We start from the raw sequence: 20,202 nt of genomic DNA on the forward strand, positions 1-20,202 counted from the left end.
ATCATGGGAACCATATTGTTGTAAGTATTTACACCTGAGCAGATTAACAAAATTAGTGAATCTGGGAGGCGCAAAGCCCCAGGACACCAGGCCACAGCTGTTCCCTGACGTGCAGTCTCCCGGGTGGTGGGCCTGCGGTCCTATCGTGCTCCAGCTGTCTTCTTCATTCATCAAGTGTCTGTGACAGCGCAGACACCTCACTGGGAACACCGACGTGAATATGGTGCAGTCCCAGGTCTTGAAATTGTAAAGTTCAGTTGCTAGATCCCTATGTGTCCCCTTACTTTTGTCCATAAAATTCTGAGGGGGAAGAGAAGGTAGCTATGGGCCTTTACATCTGATTTCCCAGATCGCTGATTTCCAAACTTTCTGAAAAAACAAGGCCTCTTACCACTGTTGAAAAGTAGGGGCGCCTGGGTGGCTCGGTCGGTTAAGCGTCCGACTTCGGCTCAGGTCATGATCTCGCAGTCCGCGAGTTCGAGCCCCGCGTCGGGCTCTGGGCTGACCGCTCAGAGCCTGGGGCCTGTTTCAAATTCTGGGTCTCCCTCTCTCTCTGCCCCTCCCCCGTTCATGCTCTGTCTCTCTCTGTCTCAAAAATAAATAAACGTTAAAAAAAAAAAAGAAAAGTTACAAGATCTTGTGATTTTAATCTCAGCTGATGACTGAGAGAGAAGGCGACGTAAAAGCTATTAATTCTGTGAAATTGGAATTGAATTGGTAGTTGACCGTGGCGGTGACAGGAGTCAACTCTAAGTGCTCAGTCTGTGCCAAACTCTATTCCAAGAATTTTTCATGTATTAATCTACTTACTCCTATAAAATCACCTTCATAATTATCTCCATCTTACAGAGGGAGAAACACTCCCAAGGCCACCTGCTAGGTAGGGCCGGTGCTGTGAGTTGTCAGAAAGATGTAACTGAAAATCAAAGCTCCTCCCGATTCAGAAAAATCTCTCCCCAAAAGTAGGAGAGAAAGAAAGCAGTCTCATTACTGAATAAGCATTAAACCGATGTGATACACATCCCAGGCATTTTGTTAAGGGGTTGCAAAGACAGACAGAAATCCCGGCCTTTTATACAGGTAATCAGATACAACCCATTACATAAATGTTCTCGAGATAAACTATAGCCAGACCTCAAATAAGAGGCCGGGACAGGACTTTTGTTAACCCACAGTTCATCTTACAGTCACTTGGTGACTGGGGGTGTCCATCTGCGTTTGCTAATTTGCTTTACCCAAAGGCAAAGTAACTTGCCATATCTTTAGGACAGGGAATCGTTTTGCAACTTGGCGGGAGGCATCTGCTCTAAATTTAGTTAGGCTCATCCTGATACTTGTATTTCAAAGAGAGGATGGCGGGACCTTGTGAAAAACATTTCTGGGTGATTTACACACATTTCAAAGAAACAGAGAAAGAACTTAAAATTACAAGTTTTCTAAAGTAAATGCTCTGAGGGAACGGACAGGAGTTAAGTGTCTTTCCTTATTTTCAACAGGGAAAATGAAGCCTCTTATGTTTAATTTGCAGTTACCCTTACAGAGGAGAACACGTGTGATTAGAAACGAGCGGCCGCTGTGCACTGACCAGTGTGGCCTCTTGCACGTGGGGGAGAGAGGTCTTCGCTGAATCCACCAGCCTGCTTGGTTGCATTGAGATGTTTTAATCCCTCGGGAAGATCTGAGGCACAGATTCAGAACCACTGTCGTCTGTGTCCCAGAATCCCAGAGATTCTGAGAGGGAGCAGGACTAAACTAAGTGCCCTCACCAAGGCACTCAGTGAATGTGGGGAGTGTGTGCACGCCCATGTGAGGGCTGTTGGTGTGCAGGAAACAGGAAACCGTGGGGTCTGAACCGCGGTGAGAAAATGAGACAAAATATTGAGTTTCCTGGAGAAGCCACTCCCTTTTGAGTTTCAGGCCCAGAGTGTCAGCTACTGATTGCCACCTTAGGGGCCAGGACCCTGCTCTCCTGCCTGACTGGGCCCGTCCCGCTGCCGAGCTGGAGAAAGCCCGTGGGGCCCAGGCAATGGTACCATTTCCCATTCTGTGGGGCTGGGTGCTCATGGCCACCGTGACAACAGGTCAGATGCCAGGCCAAGAAGGCCCCTCCATGGGCTGAGGGAGGGAAAGAGGGACCAGTAGGCACAGAAAGTTTTGTTCCCTCATCCCAGGCTTTCCAAGATTCTCCCAGCCATAGCACCCTCCCACCTCCTACCCCCGAGGAAGCATCCCTTCCGTCTCCAGTTGCCATTGCTCATGGGCCCCCCTCTGAGATTTTGCAGCAGCTGATTAATTGGGGGAGGGGGGGGCGGGTATCGCTACCCTCAGTACCTTTAGCCTGGCCTGACTGTGTATTTCAGATGCCTCAACAAGCTTGGTGGAGCAAAGGCCCAGGTGGGTCCTGGTACCTCGTGGACAAGCTAAAACCCTGCAGTGCATCCTGAGGGATTCCCAGTACCCCTGGATGAGCTGGTACCAACAGGATCTCCAGGGACAACTACAGCTGCTGGCCACCCTGCGGAGTACCGGGGATAAGGAGGCCGTATCCCATCCTGGAGCAGATTACCAGATGACACGGGTCGATAACACGGAGCTGAGTATGCACGTGGCCAACGTGACCCAGGGCAGAACCCTGTACTGCACCTGCAGCAAAGACACAGTGAGACACCCTCCTTGGACAAATGAATAAAAACCATCCTGGATTGGCAACCACAGACCCAACCTCCTCCCCCGCCCCGACAGCCCCTGTAAGCCTGCTTCCTCTCCCCCCCAGATCCTCCCTTGTCGCCTCTTTTCTATAAACAGGCTCTTTTTTTCCCCCAGTTTATTTATTTTTGAGAGAGAATGTGTGAGAAAGAGGCTGTGCACCAGGGGGAGCAGGAAAGGGGTAGAGAGAGGAAGAGAAAGAGAGAGAGGCAGAGAGGGAATCCCAAGCAGGCTACAAGCTGCCAACGCAGAGCCGGACCCGGGACTCCATCTTGCAAACCGTGAGATCATGACCTGGGCCGAAATCAGGAGTCGCACAGCCAACCGACTGTGCCTCTCTGTAGACTCTTCCTGCTGCCCTTTTGGTGAACACTCCGCCTGAGTAGCATGGCGATTTGACCACAGGCTCCGAACGGCTCCGTGGCAGACCACTCTGCCACTTGGGAGCTTTGGGAGAAACTTGGTTTCTGTGCCTATAAAGTACAGACAGCAACTCCGCCCAGCTCAGAGCTTGCTGTGAGGATCGAAAGGCACGATTCTTCACAATATGCCTACATAACTAGCCAATACATTTTAATACCAGAGGAGCGCTGGAAAGAAATCTGGAGAAATTCTGGGACCTCAGAAAGGAGGAAGAATGCGTATCTCAATAGGTAGCCCCTTCATCCACACCCCTAGAATAAACACCCGCTTTTCCAATTAGATCCCCATATGCTGTGCTCACCACCACCTAAACATCTCACACCCCAATCTCAAGTTGATCTCTTTTGAAGTAAAATCCTCCAGAGAGGGCCTGACCTGGGAAGGACCAGGGTCTGGAGCCACAGCAGAGGGCTCGCCAAACGTCGACTAAAAAACCATGGCTCAGAACTGGGTTTGCAACCTGAGCAAGGTCATACACGGAGTGAGGGCCACACAAGGAGCCTAGGGCCCCAGGCAAATGGACCAGAACCAGCAGGCCGGCGCAGGGCCTGGAGAGAGGCCCGGGTCCTGGGAGCCCTGCAGAGACGGTAGGCCGGGAGGCTGCTGCTCCACTCTGCCGCGAGCTCGGAACATCTCTATCCCAGACGAGCAGGTAACTGGGGTGCAAGGTGGGAGTGAACTAGAAGACATCTCAAAGGAACCTCAGTCCCGATGGTGGTCTGGGTGGCTGCGAGGCTGGGCCGCTGGCAAGTGTCCTTTCCTCAGTGCTTGTGGAGAGGGAGTTTGTCCACTAGGGGGCACCATCTGCCCGTAGTTCTCCATGATCGGCTCAGACCGATAGTCTGGCATGGGTCACAGGTGAGTCTTCTCTCGGCCCCCTCTCCAGTGTGTGGTGAACACCTGCGCGGCTCTAGAGGCCAAGAACGGTGATGGGGAGCAGGGCTAGAGCCTGGCCCAGGGCACTGGGGACATTTGGGTATCTGTTCTCTCATCCCTCCAAGAAGGGTACCTCTGAGAACGCCCCGCTTAGATCCTTCCTCCGAGGCCAGCAAGAGGCTGTTATACACTGAGATGGCAGGGCAGAGAGGCCAGGGCCACCTGCCCTTAAGGAAAGCTGAGGCCCTCTGCTGGCAGCTTTTGAAACTCAGCCAAGCACCTCCTGCTGGAGCGATGGAGGGCACCGTTGCTCTGGTTGATGGGTTCGCTTCAACCCCAGTTCCCGGGAGCTCCCTGGAGACTTCCCAGACGCAAATCTGTTCACTTGGACCATGAACTATGCCTGAATACCACTTCCTAGCCCCTCGATTCCTAGCTGATTGAACTAGCCCTCCTAGATTGGCAGATGGTAGGGATTCACACTTTTTGATTAGATTAGATTATCAAATTTGATTGATGCTTTTTGATTAGATTATTTTATTTATCCGTTAACCAGATAAGAAATACTGATCTATGTGATGTCGTCTCCTGTCTACAGGCTGGTGAGAGTGATTTGTCCATGTCTTTACAAAGTATATTTAGCTTCATTTTCTCATTCAATACTTTCAAATGCCCTCTTAGGCAAGTACCACCATTTGTTGCTTTTTATTTTTGCTTTTATTTTAATAGGGAAATGGATGCTCAACAGTGATGTCACGCAGGTAATCGTCATACAGCTAGGACTCAAGTAGAGGAATTCTAAGTCAGATCTGTGACTCTCAACACCTCATGATGCTGCCTTTTTGCATAATGAATACATTGCCACCAGGACAAGGCATCTCTGCCCCTTCCAGAAAGGCGGCTCCCGTCGTGGTGCAGACATGGTCAGAGAGCCCAGGGAAGACACACGATGTGGCAGCAAGTCAGGTGGGTGTCCTGCAGAAACCCTAAGTACCCTGCAGACTTGTCCTAGGATTCAGTGGGTCCAGATGGGAATAGAGAGTTATACATATTAAATCTAATTATTTGAAGGGGAAAGTAATATATTTTGATGGTGTAAATTAGGTTCTGCTCTGTAGTTATCTCCATAGTTTGAGTTGGTTTGAAACTTATGGGATTCCAGGACAGGCAGGTAAATACAGTCACTTAAGACTTTGTTCTCCTTTGTCTCAGCCATCCTCTCAATTAATCAATACGTGCGTAGAATACCCACTCCGTTTTCAGTCTTTTACTAGATATGGTGTGACTTTCAAGAAATATCAGGCATGTTTCCTCTTTACCTCCTCCAAATTTTAAATCCTCTTCTCCTTTATTCTTTCATTTGGAAGGTCCTTGGAGAGCAGAAAACATGAGCTCAAAATTACACTTGCAGCTCTGAGAGGCAGAGGAAGGAGGATGGGGCCTCTTTGTTATCATTCAGATTCCTGAGCCCTGAACAGAAATATAGCCCATATTTATGGTCCCTACACCACCATTTCAGGGCTTCTGAGCAGGAGAACAAGCGTGGGTCTCCTGTGAAGGCAGGGGCTTAGATACAGTTGGGCTTAGGAAGAGGGAGTTGATAACGGGCTAATAATTATTAGGGCTTAGGATCCATGCAAGTCCCTTGAGTGTAGGCACACATCCATGAGTACCCTGGTGGGGCTTATTAAGGATAAACTGGAATAAAGTGGGGTTGGTAGACAATGAATCCTGACACAGATTAGCAGTTAGCCAAGCTGAGTAGAAAATATAGAATATTAGAAAACTTTACAAAATTGTATAATAGTTGGGGTTGTGAACTTAAACTTATTTTTCTACTTTTGTGGGTTCTCCTCGTTATATACAATGAGTGTTTAGGGTTTCTGAAATCAGGGAAACACTTCAAAAACAAAGCAACTCTATCTGACAATTGCCTATCTAAATGATATTACCATGTACTTGTCTTGCAGTTATAGTTTTTGACCTCTACCCAAATAAATACAATAATGTTGTAAAACTTCCTTTTTGTATTTTATGCCTAAGAGCCTCTTCCATACAGGCTGGGAAAGACAGGTGCCTGACACCTGAGGAAAGGGAACATATATTGGTAAATTCTATCGCAATGTTCTCTGGCTCTCGGATATAACCTGATTTATTTATTTATTTATTTATTTATTTATTTATTTATTTAGTCTGTGTGTGTGGACATGAAAATAGTTTCCATCCAAGTTGAAGAAAGACAAACACAGATGTAAAGAAATGGTGACAGGGAGACCTGGATGGTTCAGCCAGTTAAGCCTCAGTAAATTTGGCTTGATTTTGTTGGCTCAGGTCATGATCTCACAGTTCATGAGTCCGAGCCCCTCATTGGACTCCACGCTGACAATGCAGAGCCTGCTTGGGATTCTCTCTCTCCCTTTCTCTCTGCCCCTCCATGCTCTCTCTCTCTCTCTCTCTCTCTCTCTCTCTCAAAATAAATTAAAAAAAAAAACCTTAAAAATTATAAAAGAAAAAAGAAATGATGACAGATTACCAGTCATCCCTTGGCAAAGACTTAAAAATGGGATTATCACTTATTGAGGGCCTACTGTGTGCTAAATATTATGCTCCATGCCTTACATAAGTTATCTTATGTACTACTGGTCCCATTTTATAGATATATTCAAACAAGACAGGTTAAATTACTTAATTCCTTGCCTAAGGACACAGAGTTAGTAGCTGTTGAAGTTGGGATTAAATACCAAATTGGATCCCAAATCCATGCTCTTTCAGGCACACTAAGCCTGGGATCATACTTTTGGGCGTCTAGAAATGAGATAAACTTACATTGGAGGGGGAGATGTTGGAAATCAAAGAGTGGAGGGATAGCAGTCACAGCAGGGAGCCAGCTAAACTGACAGAATCCAGACAGCAAAGCATATTGAAGGCTGAAGGGAAGTCAGGCAGGTGGCCAGTTGAGGGGGTAGCAGCCAGGAGAACCAACTATATGGCAGGTAGGCAGCAGCAGGAAGTTGTGACAGCAAGAAGCTGACCTCATATGGGCTTCCAGCAACATCTAGGAAGAGTAAGGCAGAGCCCCAGGCTTATAGGAGCTGGGGAATGAGACAAGGTTGTCAAGACAAAGACAGCATTAATGGAACTGGGATTAAAAGGTAGGGTGGGGTTGCTTCACTGCAGGAACAGAACAGAGTCCCAGTTACTAGATTTGGGCTATTCAGTAGAAAAGGGTAATGACAAGTTTGGCTTGGTGATGAGTTAAACTTCTCTTAAGTAAGGATAGCATTGGCCCCACGTCTTGGGCTGCTGTTGTAGATGGGGTCCTAGAGATTATAGGTATGCCAATTGAACAGCTCAAGGTAGGGATATGGGCTACAGAGAGCCAGCCAAAAGCAAGTTTGAATGCATATTTTATAGTTGAAGCAAATCCTACATGTGATTTACTAACATTTAATAATCTCTTAAAAACAAACCACCACCACCACCAACAACAACAAACCATAGAGCAACAAGGAGCACTGGTTTGATTTTAGTCAAAGTAGCTGCCAGACACCCCAAAGTAAGATAATGAAGGTACCTAGTACTGCTGACTTTTCAACAGACCTGGGAGCAATGATCTTGGGGTTCCTTGGCAGTGTCAGCCCCTGGACTGGCTTCTCAACCCCCATCTTTAGCTTCCAATGGGCAACTTGATTCTACTCCAATTGTTATAGACAATGACTTCAAATCAAAGCTTTTTTCCACCCTGATTCCCTATGGAACAGAGCTCATTTTATGGTTTCTGAAATCCCCCTGTCCTTGAAACAAACATACAAAGGAAGACTTGCAAATTGTAAGAAGTCTTGAAAGTCTCATCAGGACAGTAGCTAACATTAATTTCTGTGCACAAGCATAGGCTCTAGCCTTATCTTCACCTTGTTTTTGTGAGATCCTGGCCTACTCGCTCACATTTAGCTTTGGGGATCATAGCTTTTCAGCCTTGAGAACAGTGGTTACAGAGGATATCCCCTTACTCAATGGAGCAGCATGCTCTCCAAAATCCTAACATGTTATTATGATTTGAGGAAACTGATAAATACCCTCCCCCTGCTCCATTTTCTCCACATAACTTCTGAACAAATGGAGGGAGACAAAGGGGTAAGGCAGATGGGAAGGGAAACTTCTGGCAAGGTTACTTACAGAGCTGATAGAAAATATGGCTTAGACACATGGCAACAAGGGATTCCCAAGGCTGCAACTTAAAATTAGAAAGATGTATCCCACCGTTCAGGATCCTCTACCAGTGGCGGACTCTACCATATTTTCTACTAAAAACATAAAGTGCAAATAAATAAACAAATCACCTTATAGATGCTAGGTGTTCTCCCCTTTCAGTGGCATTTGTCTCCCACTAAAGGGCCTCTTAGATTTTAGTCTAACTTGTTTCAGGAAAATAGATAAGTGTTAAGTTATTAAATTCATCTGCTTCTCTTACTCTTAAATGGAAACAAACAATGTTATGTGGTGATGTTTTGGAGCCCTTAAGAGGATTCTTTCAAGGGTTCTCCATAAAAATGGGATCCCCAGGAATGAAACTGATAGGAAGTTCAAGTTCTTATTTGATTTATATCACACAAAACAAACAAACAAACAAACAAACAAAAACCACCTGACAGATTTGGTAATAGTGGACCAATGGGAGTCAACATCCTAAAATGTGATGGGATCCTCCCTAGGGCACAAACCTGTTAGTGACAGAAACTGATTCAGTGCCCACCTGGTACCCTAGAGAATGGACCGTGTTTTAACATTGAGAGTCTCCCTTTTAGCCCATACAAAGGTGACCTGGGTCTATTTAGTTGGTAACTTGTGCTCTAGGGACAAGAACATAGCTAAATTTTTTGAGATTCTGGGTTCTGAATTGATACTAATTTGTGGTGTTTGTGGTGGTAGGGAAGACTTATAATCAGTGCTGTCCTCTGATCAGTGTGGGGCTTTTGAAAATTGAGGGATAAATGGATTTTTTCAACCTAAGTCATCCCTGGAGTAATTCAATGGGGCTCTGAAACCATCTAGAATTTATTTCCATATTTCCTATGTTCATTGGCGAGAATGGAAGGGGTGCATTTGTTTTTTACAACTGGTAGAATCTCTACAATATCTCTTGGGTCTGTGAAGTGAGGGCTTTTATCATAGAAAGGGCTAAGAGAAAGTTGGTGGGACTTTCCCTTAGTAAATCTAAAACATGAGCACATTGTTGAGGTCAGTACTACCAACACAGACTTGAAATATGCTGGGTGATAATTTGTATTTTAATCTCATTCAGTTCTTCAGTTGGCCATGTCATAAGAGTGGTGGGGAATGATAGTGTTTGATTATTGCATGGTAACACCAATTATAGTGGCTGTTCCATATGTAGCCTCCTTACTAGAGCAAATAAATTCAGTCCATCACACTCAGTATGCAACTATCCACCTGGAAAATGTATTTTTGTACATTGCATTGAGAAGCTCAGAATTAATTCGTTTTCATTTGTCAGGGACAACAGTATTTTTTTACCTCCATGCTCAAGCAGTCACCATTGCTCTGCCCCTGAAACTGAATATAGTCTTTAAGGAACTTGACAATCTCAAAGGGTACCAGGCTGATCTATTGTATTGATGATACCATGTTGGTAGGATGAGATAACAGGGAGTAGCAAGTTTCCTGGGTGTCTTGGAAAGGCAGATATGTGATAGTGGGCAGGTGATGCAACCAGTAAAATACAGCCACCTGCTACTACAGGCAGGTATATGTTGGATTCCTCTGCTGAACTGAACATGTTTTATATTTGTGCTCCCTACTGTGAAGAATGGTCTCAGAAGATCTCTAACTTTTGTAAGCAACATCCATCTCATTAGGATATCATGCTCTGGACCATGTAATGAGAGATCTATAAAGTTGCTAGTTTAGGAAGAGAGTAAGTCAGAGAAGACTTTGCAGCCAGCACAGGTTGAAGTACAATTGGCTGTTTGTTAGTTGTAAACTCTGTTGATTCAATGGTGCTGGAAGTATCTTTAGTGTACTGAATGAAGCTCATGTCAAAACCTAATAAGAAAATCAAAATAGAGATCCCAAAACATGGTAGCAAATTCATGCTCCTTTTTCTTTTTTGGGAAATAGCTTCTGGTTTGCCACTGGGGTCTAGTGGAGACTAAATGCCTGACTCCAGATCGCCAGTTGGCCATGAAACTTGCTCTAGGTGGGTAACTGTTACTGATTTGGACATATGCTCAACAACATTCCATCCCCAGCTTCTAGTGTAATGGGCCAGAGGTAAATTAGGCGCCGAAAATCCAAATAAATTGCACTAGCAATTGCCCTGGGAAATCTTTCCTTAAGCCACACTATGACCTCAAATAGATTTCTTCATAAACCGTTCACTGAGGATGGAAAGACTTTACTGGTTGACAGGTTGATTCTGATTGCACATCTACTAATGTGATAATAAAACCCCTCAGAGGGATGCCCTGAGGGAAAGAGGAGAATGGGATTCTTCTCAGGAGACAGAAGTTCAATCAACACATCTAGTTTTCTTACCTGGGGTAGGGTTTATGTGAATTTCTTGAGAGTGGCTAGTGGTCTGCCCTGACAGACACTCAGAAGGAGGGAGATGGACGGAATGGGGATTAGCTGTTTGGGGAAAAATAATGTAGTGGGATTTTTCAGGGTCAGTTTGGAGCAGGAGAATATTGTATCCCATGAGAATTCTCACCAAAATGCTCTCACTTTTGAGGAATTTAAGAATCGTATAGATAAGCGGGTCTGTTCTGAAGTCCTTCTTCATTCTCCCGAGTGCTTTTTAGTGGCTCCATAAAAAAGTGATGGCGCCAAATGGAGCTTATGCACCTGCCTACCACCACTGCTGCAGATTCAGTGTGCCAGCATCAGTGACCAATCTCAGCCCTGATGTAGTTCTGATGTAGTGCTGTATGTACCCCAGGTCCCCTGGCAGCCCCTTTCATCGTGGAGGGAGTAGCTATTGTCCTTACTGAAAATGACATAGTCTGTATTTGATCTTTCTTTTCCTTGCCACCTTCCCAGCACCATCATCCTTGAATTAACTGAATGCCTTACATATCCTACAAAAAAAGGAATGTATTTTCCTTTTTTAAAACTATTTGTTTTGAGAGAGAGAGAGGGAGGGAGAGAGAATGAATGGGGAAGGGGCAGAAAGAGAGGGAGAGAGAGAGAGAATCCCAAGCTGGCTCCATGCTGTCAGCACAGAGCCCATTGTGGGGCTTGATCTCATGAAATGTGAGATCATGACCTGAGCCAAAATCAGGAGTTGGATGCTTAACCAACTGAGTCACCCAGGAGCCCCAGAATGTATTTTCCAACCAAGGAAGCCACTGTACAGTGACAATGGTGAGACAGTAGGCTGATGCCCATGGAATGCAGTGACCTTGACATATGCATTATCACCTAGAATCAAGTAGCCTTATAAGATAACAGAATAAACTACTGAAATCATAGTACCATTTTAAGGTGGGAAACATCTCCAGAGGGCAAGGTGCTCTCTTGCAAAAACCATCTGTTTTTCCATAGGTAAAATGTCAGTTAATATCATATCTGAAGGTAAAGTTCTCACAATTGCCTTAATAATCTGTACACAAAATGTTGCTTTTCAACACTGCAAGCTGGGGTTTACTCAGTTCAAGGTTTTCGAACCCTAGAGAGGACAAGATTTCCTGCTGGCACTTTGCTTCCTGAGAGGAGTTCTCTTGTCCTCTAGCTAGACTGTAAGTTTCCCATAGCCTACCTGTGGTGGCCACAGGCAGTACCCTCTAAAATTCATTTTTGTTTTTGTGCTTTTGATCTTAAGTAACTATTCATTAAAACTCTCAGGAGGTAACTGGAGCTGCAGGGGTGAGATGAAAACACAGGGAGTAAGGAAGAAAAATGCAAGAGTAACAGTTACAGAGAATGGAGTCCCTGCAGCAGCAGGCATAATAGAAGGGGCAAGCATATATGGCAAAATCTGGCCCCAATTCCCTGTTACACCTGCTGTGTCATATGCCTCAGTTCACTTTTGTATTAACCTCCCATGACTCAAGCCTCTATCCAGAACTCTGCAAAATGAATGACCAGGATCTATGCCTGGTATAGAGAGTCATGTGGGCAAGGAGAAACAGAGTGCAATACCTCCTATAGTCTCCTTCTTAGGAGCCTTTTCCCTCACCTGTATGTCTAATCAGCTCTCTCTTTGTCATATTTCCTTCTTCCTTTTGTTATGTGCAATTCAACAAAAGTGCACATTAATGCAGTGCAAGTAGTAGGGATTTATCACCCAAAATGGTGGACTGGCCTTTTTTTTCAATAGGTCAATGATCCCTTTGTTAGAACACAATCCCCACTTGATAAAACTTCAACTGCCTAAGGGGTAATGAGTTTGCCATCTTTTATCAAATGGAGAAGACAAAGGGTTATCATGTAAGGTCACAGTCTAGGGATGTACAAATCACTCACTCCGTTGGGCAGAAGGGAGACAGGCATGCCTGATGCAATCCAGGGCATCTACTCAAGGTTTAATTGTGAGGCTGGACACAGGGACAGGCTGTGCCACATGATCAGAATTCCTGCCATGGGAGCTCAGTTGTTTTTGATTGTGTTTCTAATCCAGGACATGTAGTTAAAGATTTTGGTATAGATGCCAACATCAGCTCTCAAAACACATCCATCTGCAAAAGCCAATATTCCTTGAAGGACCCCATTGCAGACTGCTGGGGCAGCTGTGACTTCCTGCCAGGAAAAAAAAAAAAAGGAAACTAGGTTATCTTATCTTTCTGGCAAAAACACAAAAGAAATAAAATGGGAAAACTAAGACATTAAGAACATACTACCTTGCAGGACAGCCTCCTTCCTGGCACAATGCCTAAACACAGCATACCTTCCTGGATCTTGTAGGTTTTATAGGCATTGTGGCACTCATGCCTGGAGATTATGGAGATGTTCACGTTCTGCAGTGAGTCAGGATCCTTGGCTAGAGGACAGAAAGACACAGGGCTTCCGTAAGAGTCAGTAGATAACAAACCTCCTTTTTTTCCTTGCCCTCTTTTTCAACATATTCCTTCTGGCAGAAAGGAAAAGAGATCAAACACTGAGAGAAATAAAAATGTGGCTACTTGGACAGCAGGAAATGATCAGATTAACAATTTCTCACGATACGAGTGTCGATCTCTTTATAAAAGAGATTAAATTCTTGGAAGTGACATGTAAATATGAGACATTTCTGCAATGAAATGAAATAAATCACTTTAAAATTTTCTAGAACTTTAAACATTTCAAGAATATCCTTTGATATGGAATTCTGATTTATTTTATTTTTTGAGCTTTTATGTTTATTTGTCTTTTAGTTGAAATTCATCACTGACTCCTTTTTAAATTTTTTTTATTGAAATATATTTGACTTGTAACAATGTGTAAATTTTAGGTGTATAATGTGCTGATTTGATACATTTATATACTGTGGGTTTTTTTTAAGTTTATTTATTTTGAGAGAGAGCAAGAGAGAGCAGGGGAGAGGCAGGGAGAGAAGAAGAGAGAGAGAATCCCAAGCAGGCTCTGTGCTGTCAGTGTGGAGACTGATGCGGGCCTTGAACTCACTAACTGCGAGATCATGACCTGAGCCAAAGAGTCGAACGCTTAACCGGCTGAGCCACTCAGGCGCCCTGATACATCTATATATTGTAATAAGATTGCCATCATAGTTAGCACCTCTATCATGTCACATAATCATTTCTTTTTTGTGGTGGAATAATTAAGATCTAGTCTCTTAGCAAGTTTGATCATATCATGATATTGCTGTCTATATTCAATATGCTATGTCTTGAGTCTCCAGAACTTCTTTAACTATTGGTTGCAAGTATGTACCCTTAAACAACATCTCTTCTTTTTAGAGTTTGAAGGAATTTAAAGAGCCTAGTTTTTCATTTGTCAGATCAGAAAAAGTCAGTATCTGCTAAAAAAATTTTTTCATAAGCCAGATCAAAATGTATTGCATTTTTTGGTTATGTCGTATCTCTTCTTGCCCAAGTAGCATAAGCCGGATGAGTCAAACATACTGCTCATCAGAGGGACATTTGCCTATTTTCAAAACTCAAATGGAATGAATCTCAGAGGTCAAAGAATTTCTACCTGTGTCGAGGACATAATGCTAAGTGAAATAAGCCAGACACAGAAAGACAAGTACTGTATAATCTCACTTCTACATGGAATCTAAAAGAAGCCAAGCTCACAGAAACAGAGAATAGAATGGCGGTTGCCAGAGGCTGGTGGGTGGAAGATATAGGGGTATGTTGATCAAAGGGTACAAACTTTTAGCTATTACACAAAGAAGTGCTAGAGATTTAATGTACAGCCTGGTAGCAATAGTTAATAACATTGTACTGTGTACTTAAAACTTTCTGAGAGAGTAGATCTTAAGTATCCTCACCCCACACACTTATGTAAAGTAAGTACGTGAGGTGCTGGGACCATCATTTCACATTGTATATGTATATCGAAATATGACGCTATGCGCCTTAAATACATACAATGTTTAATTTTCAATTATGCCTCAATAAAGCTAGGGGAAAAAGAATTTTTATTTTCTTTTTTTTTTTTTTTGGAATATTCAAGTAAATGTACCTCAAGGTCTGAAGGTATTTACCAAAGAGCAGTTTAAAAAGGTTGGAGCCATGGCAACATTCTGAGAATATGTGTACAGCTGCCTCTTGACTCCTGTAAAAGGAGGATTGGGGTAGATGGATGGGTATAAGCTGACAAGCTTGGCCAACGTCAATCTCCTTTCCATACTATAGTGTGTATATCACATGACGAATATTAAATACATAAATAAACTTACTCATGAGCTAGTCTTGCATCAGTCTTGCATACAGAAGCCCTGCCTGGGTTGGCACAGTTTGCATATTTATTTTATGTTGAATACATTAATATTATTTCATGATATATCAAGGCTTTAAGTTTCTGTATTTGCCTGAAATAGTTTGAAAACATCTGCTACAGTTTGTGCCACATTTTAGAGGTCATAAAACTGATGCCCCAAAGGCAAAGTGACCACCTGTCACACAGCAAATTAAGACTAGGATACAAATGTCTTCTTTCCACTAACACCATTTCTATCATGTCTGGAAGCATAGATGGTAGCAGGAGACAGTGGGAAAGGAGGCTCAAAGGACTCCCTCACTAAGGTACAGGGAAAGGGAAAAGAGATGAAAAAATGAATTAAGAGGTCAGAAGGAAGCCTCACTGGGAAGAGTTGCAGAAGCCAAGAATAGAGAGGCAACAGAGGCGTCTCCTACTCTGAGAGAACAGATTATCTTGAGGTCACTCACAGGCATCACATAGGTTGTAGGCCCACGTGGAGACCATGCACATGGCTTCTTCAGGGGCAGGTTCCTCAGGCAGGCTGACCAGTTTCACATAGTCATTGAGTTCAATGTTTTCTCTCAGCTTGATTAACATCAGGTCGTATTCAATAGAAGTGACTGAGAAGTGTGGATGATGAATCATCTTCTCATAGCCAACTACTTGTATATCTTTCTCATCATAGTTTGATGGATTTGTAATCCCCAATATAACCTGAAGCTTTCTGGAACAATGTAGTTGTTTGAGAGAAGACTTGACAGAGATTATTTATCCATCCATTTGAGCCTTTATTGGCCCCTTCCCACAGACCTTTTTCTCTACCACTGGATGTCCCCAGAAGACCTCCCTAAGTCCATTTAACTGAGCAGTGGCACCAGGCAGGGTTCTGGGTCTGTGCCCAACCTGAAACCCCAAAGCATAAAGTGGTGTTGGGGGCTTACTACTTACGGTAAGTTGCAGTGTGCAGCTGTGATCACCCATAAGGGGTGAACCAGAACTCCAGCACAGGGCAAGTAATCAGATTTCAAGTAGACCAGGTATGGAGGAGTGATGTCAGTTTGGTAATCTGGATCAAAAGCCAGGGCAACTGGAGAGAGAAACATAGGAAGTTCTGAGAGTTTTGCAGGGATCTCTGGGAAAAACAAAGGAAAATTACTTAATACACTTATGTTCCCCGTACCCTTCTAATACCTTTGTCTGTAAGCTGAATTTGTAAACTGGCTTACTTTGTTCTAAAAACATGAAGAAAAGGATACAAACATATCAATTTTCAAAAGATACGGGTATTTCCCCTTTTGTTGTCAATAAATATTTTTCAAATTAAAATACAAGTTTTCTAAATACTTTCTACAATTCAGCGAACATATGTTAAATCAACTCATAGAGAACTTTATGTTTTTACCTTTTTTGAGAATGCTTTTATCTATCTCATCCCTTTCCCCTACAACAATGAAAGGCAAAACAGTACAAGTGCCATTTAAAAAATGGACCAGCTGCTAACAGAATCTGAGGAGGGGGAGATAATTTATTCATTCAGCAAGTAAGTACTGAGCATCTAGCAGGCGCCAGGCTCTGTTTTAGGTGCTGGAGCAATATGGGGAACAAAGCAGATAAATATCCCTGCTCTCGTACGTTCTGATGAGGGGAGACATTCAATAACAGTAAACACAATACATAAGTGAATGATACAGCGTGTTAGATGGTGATTGGTGCTGCAGAAAAAATAGTACAACAGGGAAAGAGGGAAAGGTAGTACTGGGATGTGCATGCGTGTGGTGGGGCCTTCTGCAATACTACATAGCCGTCAGGGTCAGTAGACCTGTGGACAGCATGAGTCATGACCAATGAAATGAAGATGAGGAAGTTAGATCATCAGATATCTGGGTCATTGGGGTTCCAGGTGGAGGAAACAGCTGGAGCAAGTGTCCCAAGGCTCATTTAAGGAGCATCACAGAGGCTGGTGTGGCTGGCATGGAAGGTGAGGGGGAAAAGAGCAGGAAAGCACAGAGACTGCAATGGTGATGTAGGGTTTTATAGAATATCATTAGGATGTCGACTTTCTTCTGAAGGAATGTTAAGCCACATCAGGGTTTTGTGTAAGGCAGTGATAGTCATTTCCTTATGGAAAATTGTGAAGTGTAGGAGTAGAAAGCAGAGAGGTCTGTTGGAGAATAATGTGATAATCCAGGCAGGAGATGGTGGCTTGGCCATCGTGGGCAGTGGAGGTGATGAGATGTGATTGGATTTAGGATATATTTAGAAGATAGAGCCAACGAAATTTTTCCAAATAGATTGGATGCTGGGTGTGAAAGAGCTTTTATGCATACCTCTAAGGTTTTTGCCTGAATAACTGGAATCTGCCAGGACAAGACCAAATACCCTCTAATGCTCTGCTATGTCCATTAGTTGGACCTCTGCTTTCAACCCCTGCCTCTGCTTCTCATTCCCTCATGTGCACATTGGTCCTGTTCTAGACAGGCCCAGGGTTGGGCCAGTCTTCCTTGGGAGCAGGTCTGGTATTGGGGTGTCAATGTCCCCGTCTCCCCAAAGAGCGTACAAGCAATCAGCTGAGATGAGGCAGATGGGCAGTGGCACAGTTGGAAAGCTGGTGGGGATAGTAGTGGCGGTGAGGGAGGGAGAATCCGTTCTTCACTTGTAGCCTGGAGCAGTGCCTTCTGTCTTTATCTATCTTTCGTGATTCCTCCCGGATTTCTTTTTGGCAAATAAAGAGAAGAATGTGGAAGATACTCACCAGTCAGGTTCAAGAGAGCCCAGAAGAGGATAAACTTCATATTGAGGTCAAAAGCCTTTTCAAAGGATGAGTTTCAGCCCAAAGTCTCTGGAAAGGATGGAGAAGAGGGACAGAAAAGGGCTAAGGAAGACACAGCAAGAAGGGGTGTATCATCCAAATATATCATCTGAATTCTTCCGGTGGCAGGATTCAGTTCCAGAAGAGGCGGCCACCAGTCAGGATGGTGTCAGGGTATCAGAAAGATAAGAACTGAGATCAGGTGTCTTGGTCCCTGACACAGTAGAGAATGGATCTGAAATGTAGCATTTTTGTTTTCCTTTTCAGGGGAAAACATACCTAATCTGAGAGATGTCAGGGCTCACAGTGTTTCCACAGCCCCCTCCTCTGTGCTCTGGCCTTTGTGAGACTCTGCAATCATGGCCCTCTCCAAACTATACTCAGGACAGTGACTCCTCCCATCTGTGTGATGCTAACCCCTGGTTGTGTGACACAGACATTTGTCTCCAGTGGCCATAACCCAGCCCTCTGGTGCTGGCCTGACCCCTCTGCCTGACACTGAACTCCTCCTTGAGATATATCAGCCTTTTCTTTCATGTCACTGTCCATCCACTCATTTACCCCCCCAGCCAGCCAATAATTTATATTAGGTGTCTGACTTGTGCAAGGCTCCGTGCTCACTGTAGAGGCTGCTTAAATGTGAAAACACTGCTCTGCCTGCAAAGAGAGGTATCTATGGGTACATAGACAGGCAATTACAAAATAAAGTATTCAGAGCTCAAGCTCTACCTGTACCACTATCTATGTGGAAACATTCGCAAAACACATGATCTGTTAAATGATTTGTATCCAAAGTATGTAAGGAAATTTTAAACTCAACAAGAAAACAGACCGCTCAATAAAAAAGTGGGCCAAATATCTGAACGGATACCTTACAATGACTAAAGGTCATTGTACTAAAGCAGATGCATTAGTCTGCTCAGACCGCCATGATAAAACACCACAGACTGGGTGGCTTAATAAACAGACATGTATTTTCCCACAGTTCTGGAGGCTGGAAGTCCATGATCAAAGTGCCAGAAAATTCATTCCTGGCTTGTAGATAGCCACCTTCTCATGGGACCTACCTCCAAATACAGTCACTTTGGGGTTTAGGGCTTCAATAGATGAATTTTGGGAGGACACAGTTCAGTCCATATCAACCAAGAAGATACACAGATGGCAAATAGCATATGGAAAGATTCTCAACATACATTAGGGAATTACAAACTAAAGCAACAACTACACGCCTTAGAGAATGGCTACATTTTAAAACAGAACACCAAATGTTGGCAAGGATGTGAAACAACAAGAATGTTTATTTATTGCTGGTGGAATACAAAATGTACAGCCACTTTGGGAGACAGTTTGGTGGTTTCGTACAAAGCTCAACATAATCTTACCACATGATCCAGCCATCACACTCTTCGGGATTACCTGAATGAAAACTTATGTCCACAAAATCTTACACATGAATAATTAGATCAGCTGTAGTCAAACTTGCCAAACCTTGGAACCAACCAAGATGTCCTTACATAAGTAAAGGGGTAAGCAAAGTGTGGTACGTCTGCCTTGGAATATTATTTCGTGATTTAAAAAAATGAGTTATCAAGTGATAAAATACATGGGGAATCCTTAAATGCTTATTACTAAGTGATAGAAGCCAGTGTAAAATTATTATATATTTTGAAAAAGTCCATCTATAGAGACAGTAAAAAGATGAGTGGTTGTCATAATTTGAGGAGAAGGGGGCAAGGATGAACAGGTAGAGCACAGGGCATTTTCAGGCCAGTGAAATTATTCTATATGATACTCTAATTGTGGATACATGCCATTATGGGTTTGTCCAAAGCCCTAGTACTATATAACATAAAGAGCAAGCCCTAATATAAACTATGGACTTTAGTTACTAATAATGTGTCAATATTGGTTCATCAGCTGTAACAAACATACCACACCAATGCCAGATGTTAATAGATTGCTCAACGGTAGAATCCAGGTAATGGGTATACAGGTGTACACCGTGAAATTCTTTCAGCTTTGTTGCATGTTTAACAATCTTCGTAATAACATGTAGGAGAGTTTTAAATTTTTATTTAAATTCCACTTAGTTAACATACAGTGTAATGTTAGTTCCAGGTGTTCAATGTAGTGATCCAACACTTCCATAAACCTGGCGCTCATCACAAGTGGCCTCCTTAATCCCAATCATCTATTTTTTCACCCATCCCCCTGCCTACCTCCCCTCTGGTAATCATCAGTTTGTTCTCTAGAGTTAAAGAGTCTGTTTCTTGGTTTCCCTTGCTCTCTTTCCTTCTTTTCCTATGCTCATTTGTTTTGTTTCTTAATGGAGGTTGAGGTATTGCCTTAGACCACAAGTTAGATACTTACTTCTTCAGCCTCCATTGTTATAAAGAAGGAGTATCCAAAATTTTACACTCTACCTGGGTCTTAGAAGAGGGAAGGAACTTGTCTCGCATAAAAAGGAGAGAAAAAGTAGTTCAAAAAGAGGGAAAGCCTTCTGT

General features: G+C 43.5%; 1 protein-coding gene and 1 gene segment (V, D, J or C); one reads left to right on the forward strand and one right to left on the reverse strand.

Annotated features, from left to right (window-relative positions):
- The first annotated feature begins 1,412 nt into the window (after positions 1–1,412).
- Positions 1,413–3,768, forward strand: LOC128775489 (T-cell receptor beta chain V region E1-like). The segment is given in 2 exon segments: positions 1,413–2,081; positions 2,361–3,768. Coding segments are annotated over 2 exon segments (384 nt in total).
- An 8,737-nt stretch (positions 3,769–12,505) lies between these two features.
- Positions 12,506–18,061, reverse strand: LOC109269142 (serine protease 58-like). Of its 2 annotated transcripts, XM_019453009.2 has the most exons (6): positions 17,978–18,061; positions 17,642–17,728; positions 15,838–15,976; positions 15,357–15,613; positions 12,864–13,003; positions 12,506–12,762 (listed from the first exon to the last, which is right to left on the reverse strand). In XM_019453009.2, the coding sequence occupies exons 2-6, from the start codon at positions 17,679–17,681 to the stop codon at positions 12,613–12,615; spliced, it is 726 nt and encodes a 241-aa protein (XP_019308554.1). In that variant the 5' UTR covers positions 17,682–17,728; positions 17,978–18,061; the 3' UTR covers positions 12,506–12,612. The 2 variants fall into 2 exon arrangements, with proteins under 2 accessions (XP_019308554.1, XP_019308555.1); XM_019453010.2 differs by lacking the exon at positions 17,978–18,061 and having other exon boundaries at positions 17,642–17,968.
- Positions 18,062–20,202: the final 2,141 nt, after the last annotated feature.

This window comes from Panthera pardus, unplaced genomic scaffold, assembly GCF_024362965.1.
Source record: "Panthera pardus isolate Hobbes unplaced genomic scaffold, ASM2436296v1 HiC_scaffold_8, whole genome shotgun sequence".
Classification (NCBI taxonomy): Eukaryota; Metazoa; Chordata; class Mammalia; order Carnivora; family Felidae; genus Panthera; species Panthera pardus.